A 13054-nucleotide genomic window follows, 5' to 3' on the forward strand; every position below is an offset into this window, starting at 1 on the left:
TAGTGTTTGATGACATTTTGTTTGATTTGGTACAGACCTTGAATGACCTGATTCACATAACCAATATAAATTTTGAGGAGCTGGGTGGGTTTTGGATTGAAAAGTAGTCTCCCCACCAATCTCTTTTGAGGAATTTGGTTGGATTATTAGTTTTTAAAAATTTTACATCTATTTTACATCAATTTTACATCCAACCAAACAATTATGGTAAATTAATTTTACTTCACTTCTGTTGTAACTAAACGACTCAAAAGGGAAAAAAAATCGCTTCGCTTCACTTCCCTTCCCTTCATTTCATTTCCCTTCACTTCCCTTCCTTTCCCGTTTTCCTTGCAACCAAACGCAACCTACCATTTCAGTTTCAGTTTGGCATATTACCAGCCCAACCAAAACCTGATCAAACCGTCCGAATAACTCCCCTACTTAATTACACAATACTAATGAATATGTATTGAACAAGTGTTTTAAGAATGAGAAAAGGGTATTTTAATTAAATTGTGCTTACTAGTGATAGAGAAAAAAAATAGATTTTTTTCCCATTTATAAATGGCTGAAAATACGCTATTTATGAATGGCTGAAAATACCCTTTTCTTCAAATTTAGAAAAACATATTTTCATAGATGTTTAATTGTCTACCACCTATTTACGAATAGTTAAAAGTACCACTCACTATTACACGATACCTTCTTCACACCATCCAAATTCCAAATCACTTGGGCAAGGGGTTCTCCCTTGAGATGATCACCCCGGCCTTGGACCTTTTATATGATATATAAGATGATCTCATCTACACATTTAATCTTATTTCAGTCCCATATCCCCACTTGGCCATTTATCCTTTCAGCAAATTTAAGGTAATATTTTATTAAAAGAATCTTAAATGAGTACAAATAGAGAAACTTTGAAAAAAGGGCCTTCGGCCTTACTTAACAATAAATGCAAAAAACTGTATCACCATACACATAAATCGGCCTTGCCAATGGAACAAACTCAAAAACGGACCAAACAATCAAAGGAATGAAGGCACATAATATAGGGCTGGCCATACAGAAAACCCCAACTAAACCACATAGGGCATAGGATAACTATAAGTCAACGCAAATTGATAAGATCAGCAAGTTCGAATTAAACTGTAGCAATACTGCGTAAGACAATTGTCTCCACAGTTAGACCTGGTCCAAACCCTAAAAGCACACCCCAATCAAATCCTTCTCCAGTTGTGGTTTTTCCTTCCTTCTTAGACTTGTTCCTCATTTCATCCAAAATAAACATCACAGTGGGGCTTGACATATTACCAAATTCGCTTAACACCTTCCTTGATGCTTTCAGTTTCTCCTCTTTCAAACCAAGAGTTACTTCAATCAGGTCTAAAATGGCTGGGCCACCAGGGTGAGATACCCAAAAAATAGAGTTCAAATCATTAATACCAATATTGCTAAGTGCTTCCTCCAAGCATTTTCCGATGTTTCCAGAAATAGTTTTGGCCACATCCTTGGATAAGCTAATTGAAAGACCAGATTGACGCAAGTGGCCTTCAACCATATCATCTGAGTCTGGGAGAATTCGTGTACTTGCTGAGAATAGTTGGAACAATGGGCGCTCAATAGATGTGTCAGGGTCTGCACCAACTATTAAAGCTGCAGCGCCATCTGCAAAGATTGCCTGCCCAAGTAGGGTGTGGAAGTCAGTCGCAGTAGGTCCCTTGAAACCACTAACCGAGTTTAACTCCGAGCAAACAACAAGGACACGAGCATCTTTGTTGTTCTCAGCAAGGTCTTTGGCAACACGGAGGACACTACCACCACCGTAGCAACCTAGATGATACATCATCACACGTTTGACAGTGGGTGAAAGGCCAAGGAGCTTGATGAGTTGGAAGTCGGCACCAGGTGCATCAACACCAGAAATGGTAGTGAATACAACATGGGTGATCTTTGATTTGGGCTGCCCCCATTCGTCGATGGCTTTCAAGGCTGCTTGTTGAGCCAACTTGGGAACCTCGACAACCATGATATCTTGGCGTGCATCAAGTGTTGGAGCCATAGGGTTGTAGAAGTCAGGGTTCTCCGCGATAATATCCTCAGTCATGTAGAGATGACGTTTTATGATTGTTGATCTGTCACCTGTGATAGAAGCATGGAGAAAAGGAATGTCAAACCAAATGCAGGAATCCTATTAGCTTTATAAGTCAATTTCAGAAATGTAATAAAGCACTTACAGATTCGCTTGAACTTGCCCTTCAATTCGGTCATATGCTCACTCTTTGTGGATCTGAAATAGAAATCAGGGAACTCAGGCTGATAGACACAGTTGGTAGGATTTGCTGTGCCGATGGCCAGAACTGTGGCCGGACCTTTGGAGCAGTGGGCTTCATAGATTTCTCCAACTGAACCCATTTTTTGTTGCTCTCTTGAGGATATATGGATCCAAAGAGTGAGAAAAGCAGAAATAAAGGAATGAAATGAGTGAAATGGAAGAGAAGGCCAGCTACAAGAAGTGATGATTCGATGAAGTAGCAAAGGCAGATGCATGGGGTTTTATAGAAGGACGGTAGTTTGAATGGATCCATTAGACTTGGTAGGCTGATGGTATACGTAGCTGCCTTTTTTGAATACCAATTAATTTTTTCTCGTGGAAATGAAGTCAAGGAGGCTAAGTAATACAACAGTACAGCTAGTAACTTGTGGACCAATTATCCGCGGTTATTTGAATGAGACCACGTCACATTTGACTTATCAAGAGGACCCCACATTAACATATGGGCTCCTTCAGCGTATTTATCGCTATATTCCATAGACATGCAATGCTATGGATCTTTTCTTAGAATTTTTTTCAATATTACCAACCAATAAGCAATGATGTAAATGGATCGGATGTGATGAGATTTGGATGTGATGAGATTCGGATATCCTTTGATCGGATATGAATATTTTTAAACGGATATGGATATAGATCAAATTTGGAGTTTCGATCATCTTTTTACTCTTTGACTTGTGTAATTCGGACATTCCTCTCCTCAATGAATACAAATTTTTTTTTATCTATATTTTAAAGTTTCCTTAGCTCTTTTTCTCATTCAGAAAAACCAGTCTAAACTTTAAGAATCCTCAAAATCATTAATTGATTATCCAATCAGATTGGATAATTAATTTTTGGATTATTGGAATTTGAATCCGAATACCCTTTGACTGGATATGGATACCCTAAATGGATATGGATGTGGATCCAAATTTGGATTTTGGCTATCCATTTACATCTCGACCAATGAGAGAGAGAGAGAGAGAGAGAGAGAGAGAGAGAATATGATGCATATAGTGAAAATATCCCCAACCTTCAATTTTTTTTTTTTTCTAACGAGGAACCCCTCAAATTTACCTTCAAATGGTCTTTAGTGTCATATGTTGATTATTTCAAAGTCATGTAAAAAAGTAAAAATGATAATAAATAAAGGAGTTGTTATGTTAATTGTTTAGTCATCACACAAACACCTACTTGTCCACACTCTTTATCATTTGAGGAAGACTAAGCCAAAATGAATTATAATAGGGTACCATATGTATCAATCTTTAGAGTGCATGTTAAGGACCAAGTCTTCCTGTCAATGATCTCCATCAATGACCGAGCTAGTCCCGTTCCGCGCAAATTATGGAATAAAATAGTGAGCACCCATGCACATATAAATGAATATATTTAAATTTAAATTTAATAATAGTGACCTGGGTTATAGGACACTCTTTCTTCCATATCTATGTGCCTATTGTATCAAACTTCGCCACCAAGTTTCCCTTCTTTTCAAGGTCTTGAGTTGGTATGGTTTCCAAAATTTGACCAATTAAATTTGACCTGTGAAATTATTTACTAATTTTATAGAGAATAGTGGTGGAGAGGAGAGGTTTAGATGCCATACATATCGACTTGGTTCAGGTTTTTTTTTTTTTTTTTTCTTTCAGGTATACTGAATTTTATCCAAGTCATTTAAATTTAATATATAATATATATTTAACGATATTCAAGCATTGGTTTCAAGTGTCGATATTATATCGATCATATCGTATTAATATTGATTGAGATCGATCCTAGTTAAAAATTAAAATGACAAGTTCACCATGACCTCTCACCATGCATGACTAAGTAAACAGTCTACCCAAAAATGATCATAATTAATAACCTTGTTAATTAGTCAAAAAAGGCGCCTGTAGTTCAATTTTATTTTATTCACAATACCAAAATGGTGCTATCATGTCAAACATATGTATATTAAACAACGCTCTCTGACGGTTGTTTTACATGCCATCTTTTATAATTTAGCACCTTCTTTTAATCATTTTAAGCTGAAATTGTGTCATTGTGATGTTTATTTGATCCTTTATTACATATAATAAGCAGTATATGTATTGTCATGCAGCATAGATAGTGAAGTATTATACTTCACTAAACATAGTGATAAGAAAGAAAAACCCAAAAATTATATGATCAACCATGTTACTTGGTTTGTGTTCCAAAATATGGATCTGTATTCAACCGTTCTTTTAATCAATTTCTTTGAAAATTACTTTCGAGGAAGCAAATGCTATTGCTTATTACTTGGCAAAGGACACTTCAAAAACAGTGTCTTAAAGACAATGATTATTTTTCCGTCAAATGCTTTTGAAGATCTTGCAGCTGATGCGAAGAGTAGACCTTACTTCCACTTTCGTTAGCTATTGATTGAACCCCTCCTGATGGCCATGCCCAAGGTGAGGAATCCCTTTCTTGCCAGCGGAGTGGGTGTGTCTTCTTCCATTGCTTTAGTTGGTAGTGATTATGGATTGCTATTTTATATTTTCCCTTATTTTTCAACTTAATAAAGTTTGATCCTTGAGAGAAAAAAAAAAGGGTACAAAGATTGGACAATTTAAATTCCTAGCATGGTAAAACATTAAAATTCAATCCTCTTTCAAATGAAGTCAATAATAACCTTCCCCTATTGAGTGATATACTTTCTTACCCATCCAAAAGCGGCAATCAAGGGATTCCCTTTCACCATGACTTAAGAAAGATTCGATCATTTATCTTATACAAAATCAAAATATTGCTATAAAATCAAACATGTATATGAAACAATGATGTCTCATTACCTCACAAACCATTTTCCCCCATTTTTTTTTTCTTTCTCTCAAGTGGTAATCTCATGTGTAAAACAGGAACTACAAGTTCCTTCAAACCCCAACCACCCCCTTCACAAAAAATAAAAAATAAAATAAAAATAAAATAAAATAAAAGAGGAAATTGCACTCCCCCCTGACCTTTGGCTTAATATCATGTTCCCACCCACGTACTTTCATATAGGGGTGCAACAGGGCCGGGGCTGGACATCTTAAAACCCTTGTCCAACCCTGAGTCGCCTTAACTAGGCTCAAACCCACCTTAACTCTGACTTAGGACCACAAAACTTCAACCCAGAAACAACCCTTCAGTGTTCAGCCCAACCCTTACCCACCTTGATTGGCCCTGATTTTTCAGGGTCAGGCTGGGGTGACTTTGATTGACCTTGACTTTGACCCTAACCCTGGTTTTCCATCAAGGGTCGAGTATAACCTGAATTTTTTTTTTTTTTTTTTGTAAGAAAAGCAAGAGATTTTTTTTTTCCTATAAAAAAGCAAGAGAGATCGGTGAGAAGATATATTAGAAGTTTTGAGGTGTCAATGACTCAATGTCAAACAATATCTAAAATTAGGTTCATATTACGGTCACAACCAGAGTCAACATCAGGGACAAAAACTAGGGCCGAGTCAGGTCAAAACTAGGGCAAAAAAATTAGGGTAAAAAAATTAGGGTCAGGTTCAGGGAGGGCTGGGCCGGCCAAAGACATCAACACTTACCCGCCCTGACCTTGACTCAGGGTCAGAAATTTCAGGGTCGGGCCGGCCCTTAGGGTCAAAATTTTCAGATCGATACTTGTTCAGGATCAGGGCGGGCCAAGGGCATGTTTGGGCAGTCAGGGCCAAACTTGCACCCCTACTTTCATATATAGCAATAATCTCTCCTGTAGTTTGAAGATTCTAACTAACGTACCCTTTCTGTTAGATTTACCTATTAAGTGATGATGTCATCACTTAAGTTGCTAATTCTCTGACTAAATTACCCTTTCATACAAATGAAGGGTAAATCGACCTAAAACCACTAAAGAAGAGGGAGAGAGGATTTAGGGATTGGGTTTTCTTCTTCGTCGCTCGTTGCTCTTTGCAACTTCATCAACGCTCGGTGGTCGTCGGTGGTCGCTCCTCTATCGCCGGTGGTCATTACATTGGTTTTGATATTCATTGTCCCTCGCCACTAATCCCTCGACGCTCGCCGCTCGTCGCTCTGTGAGAGCTCTGCTCTGCCCTTTGGCCTGGAATCGATTCTAATCGACCCACTCATCAACACAAGAAAGGGAATCGATTTGAACTCTGAAAGCTCAAATCCTCCTCAAATCAAAGCTCTACTATATTTTTTTGGTTTTTGTCTGGAAAGGTTTTGTTTATCAAAAGATTTAACAGAAAACAGTTGGTTGGTTGATTGATTGTTCTGTTAATTCCCCGCCATCTTTATTACGTAATTGCATCGTTTTATGAAAGGTTTAAGCAGAATTAATTAAAGCAATGAACGCATTTGATTTTCCCTGCTTGTTTCAATTATTTATTTCAAATTGTCTAGTAATTTTCTCCTCATTATAATATTTTTAATCCTTTTACATTTTCTTTTTTTGGATTACACATAAGAAGCTTCTGCTTTTCTCATTTTAGGGTTCGAACTATCTCTGTTCGCAGGACTCATGATCAGGATATCCAGTTAGAATTTCGAATCGTAGATGATAAGTCGACGAATAGACCGAATTTAAACGAGTTGGAACCCTATTTCAGGTGATTTTTTCCTTTTTTTTTTTTTTTTGTTAATTTATAAGAATTGTTTGCCTCTACAATTGCGCCGTTTGATGATATGCTAATCTGATTGAGGGTTTTGTTTGCTTGTTTTAATTTTTCCTTTTTTTTTTTACCAGCTCAATTGAATTTTATATTGTTTGCGGAAGCCTTTGGAGACAATGCGAAGGAAAGGAAGCTGGGCGAGAGGAAGCTCGGCGACCTGTCTTCCAAACGTTCGGGGGTTTCAAAGAAAATGTGAAAATGATGAAGAAAAGAGAGAAAAGAATAGAATATAGGTATACATCACTAGAAGGGTAAACTGGTCTTTTTATAGGTCAGTTTAATAACGTCTACCACTTTGGGGTCATTTGATAGAATCTTCAAACTACAGGGAAAATTATTGCTATATATGAAAGTTTATGAAGAAAACATGATATTAAGCTAAAGACGAAGGGAAGGGAGTATAATTTTCTCAAAATAAAATAAAATAAAATTACAAGAAGACACTGCACCATTGCATGTTTATGAAGTTTAGCGATCAATACGGTAACACAACCCAGATGTGTTTCAAGCGACAGAGTCTCTCTCATTCAAGCAAAGGTGAATAATTGGTCCATAATCACTTCTTTAATAATTTTCTTAGGATGGCGGCACTAGTTCCAACTTCTCATGCGTATCTTGCGTTTAGTTTTGTTTTTATCTTATTCAATTTTATTTTTAATGGGACCCCAAGACTTAATATTAGTCTTACTTGTATTACTCAACCTTTTTTGACTTCATTCCCAAAAAAATGGGTTTCAAAAAAGGCTGCTTCCTCGGCTTAACGGTCTTAGTGGACATAAAATTCAACACATGGGCTGCATCAGCCAATTGATCCATTCAAACTTCCGTCCTCTATAAAACCCCCATGCGTCTGCCTTTCCTATTTCATCCAATCATCACTACTTTCTATAGCCTTCTCTTCCATCCTACTCTTTTCTTTCCTCTCTATTTCTGCTTTTCTCACACTTTGGATCCATATATCCACAAGAGAGCAACAAGCAATGGGTTCTGTTGGAGAAATCTATGAAGCACACCACTCTCAAGGTCCAGCCACAGTTCTGGCAATCGGTACAGCAAATCCATCAAACTGTGTGTATCAGCCAGAGTTCCCAGATTTCTACTTCAGATCCACAAAGAGTGAACATATGACTGACTTGAAGGACAAGTTCAAGCGTATCTGTAAGTACTTACTGCTCTAGTAAGTTTAATTCCTGCATTAAATTTGAACTAGCTAGGATACAAGTTTCCTCAACCAATTTCTAATTGAAATGACATTCCGGTACTCTATGCTTATAAAACAGGTGATAGATCAACAATCATAAAACGTCATCTCTACATGACAGAAGAAATTATCGCGGAAAACCCTGAATTCTACAACCCTATTGCTCCCACACTTGATGCACGCCAAGATATTATGGTTGTCGAGGTTCCTAAGTTGGCTCAACAAGCAGCCTTAAAAGCCATCGATGAATGGGGGCAGCCCAAATCAAAGATCACCCATGTTGTATTCACTACCATTTCTGGTGTTGATGCACCTGGTGCCGATTTCCAACTCATCAAACTCCTTGGCCTGTCACCCACCGTCAAACGTGTGATGATGTATCATCTAGGTTGCTACGGTGGTGGCAGTGTCCTTCGTGTTGCCAAAGACCTTGTTGAGAACAATAAAGGTGCGCGTGTCCTTGTTGTTTGCTCGGAGTTGAACTCAGTTAGTGGCTTCAAGGGACCTACCGCGACCGACTTCCACACCCTACTTGGGCAGGCAATCTTTGCAGATGGTGCTGCAGCTTTAATAGTTGGTGCTGACCCTGACACTTCAGTTGAACGCCCACTATTCCAACTATTCTCAGCTGGTACACAAATTCTCCCAGACTCAGATGATATGGTTGAAGGTCACTTGCGTCAATCAGGTCTTTCAATCAGCTTATCCAAGGATGTGGCCAAAACTATTGCTGGGAACATCGGGAAATGCATGGAGGAAGCATTCAGCAAGGTTGGTATTAGTGATTGGAACTCCATTTTTTGGGTGTGTCACCCTGGTGGCCCGGCAATTTTGGACCTTATTGCAGGGACCCTTGGTTTGAAGGAGGAGAAACTAAAAGCATCAAGGAAAGTGTTGAGCGAATTTGGTAATATGTCGAGCCCAACTGTGATGTTTATTTTGGATGAAATGAGGAACAAGTCTAAGAAGGAAGGGAAAGTTACAACTGGAGAAGGGTTTGATTGGGGTGTACTATTAGGGTTTGGACCAGGTCTAACTGTGGAAACACTTATCTTGCGTAGCATTGATACAGTTTAATTCGGGTCTGCTGGTCTTAGTAATTTCTGTTGATCTGTAGTTACACTCTGCTATATGGGGTTTTCTGTATTTTTCCCTATATATTGTGCCATCATTGTTTTATTGTTTGGTCCCTCTTGGCATTTATTGTTTAGTAAAAGCCCAAGGCCTTAGTTTAATTTTTTATTGATTTTTTGTACTTGTTAGCTTCTTTTAATAAAATAGTACCTTAAATTTACCTCATATGTATCTGTTGCATAGTTAGTAAGTTCAGAACAACAATAAAACAAATTCAAGAATTAACTTGAAAAATTGAAGCCAACAATGAGCACCGTATGGTTTAGAAAAGTGGGATGAGGGATAACCAATAAGCATGTTCTATACAACTGTAACATTAAGAAGAACAATCAACTTTAAGAATGAGGGCTCCAAGAAGACAAATTATAAGATACAAGGAAGGAAATAATCGGCCAAGAATAGTTCCATAACACTAATGAATTCCCACGAAAAGCACCTTTGAAGAGCCCATTCGAATCCCAACCCAAACCTGGAAATTTCAAGATTGAAAATTTCTCAGAAACAACATCAAATATTGTGATACTTCTTAAACTCGATTAGATGGAGAATTCAACACAACTTTCGAGAAATTAACACAGTAGCAGATGGGTTGACGAAGCATGCTGCGGCGATATGTTTATCACATAATTGGGAGACTCCTCCAAGGTTCTCTTTTAGTGACATTGAGTGGGACGCTATGGGTAAACCAAGGTTTAGGAGTACCTGAACTTTGAGGTGGTCTGTTCTCTCAGTCTCTTCTCTGCTGATGGCAATGTCGAAGGTGGAGTGGGTATTGAGAATTGGTATTCATGCCCTTTCGGGTATTTGTAATCTATTTATGTTTATATCATTTTAATATATTTTTTTGCTGACCTTAAGCAAAAAAAAAAAAAAAAAAATTGTGATATTTCTTACCAGGAAGACGAAATCACCCATCGACAAAGGTATCATCTTCAGTCGCCAGTTGGCATAATCTGCCAGGCGTTTGAGAGTTGGGGAAGAGGTTGGGGAACTAAGGAATTGGGGTTTGAGGGGATTTTTTAAACAACTTTTTGTAAGGCACATGATACGTTTTTTATTGGTAAAATATTAAACGTATTGTATATATATTTAATATTGGATCTTTTTTTTTTTTCCCGCTAAAAGGATATTTGTATTAAGAAAAAAGATGGAATGTACAAATAAGCAAAACAGCAACAGATAGAATTAGACTAAGAGAAAGGAATGACCCTCACCTTCGGCATTGCCATCAACAGGGAAGCCACCCTGACCTTAGGCTACAAATAAAAACTAAGGGATCTTTAAAATATGCATTTCTCTATATAAACGAAAATAGGGCAAGAGAACGCTACCTCTTAGTGTAGGTACACACCAATAGGAAAGCACGCGAGAGCATCTTCAGCATGGGGTAGCACGGTCCCATTGTGTCTAGGTATAGGTACATGCTAGAGTGTAACGTGCGTTCTACCACAAAAATACATTTAAAAACATAAACCTTTTCATATGTTAGAATTTTTTTTGTGTAAACACTCATATGTTTGGATATACGTATTATATGTGTATTTTACTAACTAAGGTTCTATTGTAGGAAGTTTAATATATGCTCAAGTTTGCACGAAATTTAGTATTATTTCCTACAACGAAATTTAGTACATGCTCGGCATTGCCATCAGTAGGGAGAAGAGAGGAAACACTAACTGAATCTATAATTTGGTCTTCCATTAGCATCAGTGCTGGGGCACGCTACAATATGATCAGGGAGAGCAGCTTTGGACGCTGAGACACCTGTTTTTGTTGCATCCCAAGCTAAAAAGTCCGCAATGGAATTAGCCTCTCTGAAATTATGCGATATCTTCTAGTTAATCCCATCTAGGTACGGCTTTAGGAAAGCCCATCATTGAGCAGCAAACCAGGGCACTCTTCTATTTTGAATCAGTGTTACCACAGCATAGGAATCGGACTCCAACCAGAGTCTATCAACACCCATATCCTTTGCTTGCAAAAGACCCACCATGAGACCCTCCATCTCTGCCTCAAAAACTCCAGTCACACCCATAAACACTTTATAGTTCCCCAAAACTCTTCACGATGGATCTCTAAAAATTCCTCCGGCACCTGCACGCCTAGGATTCCCCATAGAGCTACCGTCAAAATTTAACTTGATCCAGTGCTTCTGAGGCTTGCACCAAAAAACTTCAAGAGTTTTATTTGGAGGTTTACCCTGAGCAGAGAAACCCAACTTCCTATAACAAATCAGATCGTCCACTGATTTCACCATCCCTTTAATGCAATGTCTGCAATTTTTAATTTCATCCAAAATAGAGTTATAGACAAACCAGGGCGTCCTCCCCCTTTCATCATGCCGCCTTTTATTTCTCTCTCCAAATGCTATAAGCCACCATGACTAGCCCTATCTCCCATATTTCCTTACATCGAGTATGAAAGATACGCCGCTTCCACCATTGAAGAAGCTGGTTCATCGACCTTGGGTTTAGCCATTTGGTATTGAAAATCCCGCAGAAAAAATTCTAGATGTCAGTTGAAAAAGAGCAATGAATAAATACAAGCTCTAGGGATTCTTCCTCCTCATTGCACAGAGCACATTTTGAGACGAGAGCAATTCCTTTTTCCCTTATCACATCATCAAGAGGCAACTTTCCATGAACTAATCTCCATCCAAAAATAGACATTCTAGGTTGGAGGCTTTTTGCCCACACCATGGAGAACCATGGAACTTTGGGATTTCGAGATCTTATCTCATCCCATGCCGATTTAACGGAAAAGGCACCATTCGTTGACCCCTTCCAAAAACATCTATCTTCACAATCATACAAAGGGATCCTGATATTTTTTATCAAATCAAAAATATCATTCAGGGTAGATGACCGAACTTGAGGCAAACACCACTTGAAGCTATTGATAAATCGGTCAACCTTCAAGGAAGCTTTGTCGAGATAGAACAAGTTAGTGATAACAGAGATAGAACAAGTTAATACTAGGAAAATGACTGATGGCCCTTCCACAAAAGTATGTATGCTCTAGAGTTTGTTGTCTTTAAGTGGGTCGAATAGAACTACATAAATGATTAAGTGTATGATGCTCATTAGGATATTGCTATGTACATTTGATGATTCCAACATTAGGTTTTTTTTTTTTTTTTTTTTTTTTAATGACGGGTATCCAGGCCTTCGGCCTGACTAGTCCCGCGGGCCCATACTGACCCCACAACTGCATGGACCGGGTCATACCGAGATTAAATGAGAACCATTCAACTTTTACTGAAAGCAATGAAGAGCACTAAACACCCCCGTGTGAGTGGTCCAAGGTGTGCCTAGTGGGAGTCGAACTCAAGACGTCTGAGTTTACGGTTCGTACCAAGTTCGTTGCTCACCAACTATGCTACCCCCTTGGGTTAATTATTTTAGTCATTTATTCAGTTTGTGCACATAAAGTTTAAAATGATAGATACCTATATGGATAATTGATCATGAGCTTGATTCAGAATTAATCATTATGTTGATTAGATAAAGTTAAAGCTTAACACATAAGGGTTCATTTCTGAATGAATAGCCCATTGTAATACATGGAAAAGAGTAACCTACATATTGAATATGTGTTGTCATGATTCGTGAGTTAACTTTCCATTTAGAAAATGAAGCATTCCATAAAGATTGAACTTAGATAATAAAGTGTGGCTATACAATCAGATTGCAATTCAAGAAATTTCTTAGCATGTGACAATTTAGGTGAAGGTGACGACTGAGGTTGAATAGACTTTATTTAATAGAGAAG

At 38.0% G+C, this 13054-nt stretch overlaps 2 protein-coding genes across 2 annotated transcripts; one reads left to right on the top strand and one right to left on the bottom strand.

Annotated features, from left to right (window-relative positions):
- Positions 1-839: 839 nt before the first annotated feature.
- Positions 840-2502, bottom strand: LOC122091811 (chalcone synthase-like). The gene is made up of 2 exons (XM_042661960.1): positions 2220-2502; positions 840-2124 (listed from the first exon to the last, which is right to left on the bottom strand). Exons 1-2 carry the CDS (start codon positions 2395-2397, stop codon positions 1127-1129), a joined length of 1176 nt encoding a protein of 391 aa, XP_042517894.1. The 5' UTR covers positions 2398-2502; the 3' UTR covers positions 840-1126.
- A 5334-nt stretch (positions 2503-7836) lies between these two features.
- On the top strand, positions 7837-9443 carry LOC122091812 (chalcone synthase-like). Its single transcript, XM_042661961.1, has 2 exons — positions 7837-8106; positions 8229-9443. The coding sequence occupies exons 1-2, from the start codon at positions 7929-7931 to the stop codon at positions 9224-9226; spliced, it is 1176 nt and encodes a 391-aa protein (XP_042517895.1). The 5' UTR covers positions 7837-7928; the 3' UTR covers positions 9227-9443.
- Positions 9444-13054: the final 3611 nt, after the last annotated feature.

The sequence above is a fragment of the Macadamia integrifolia genome, chromosome 10 (assembly GCF_013358625.1).
Source record: "Macadamia integrifolia cultivar HAES 741 chromosome 10, SCU_Mint_v3, whole genome shotgun sequence".
Taxonomy (NCBI): domain Eukaryota; kingdom Viridiplantae; phylum Streptophyta; class Magnoliopsida; order Proteales; family Proteaceae; genus Macadamia; species Macadamia integrifolia.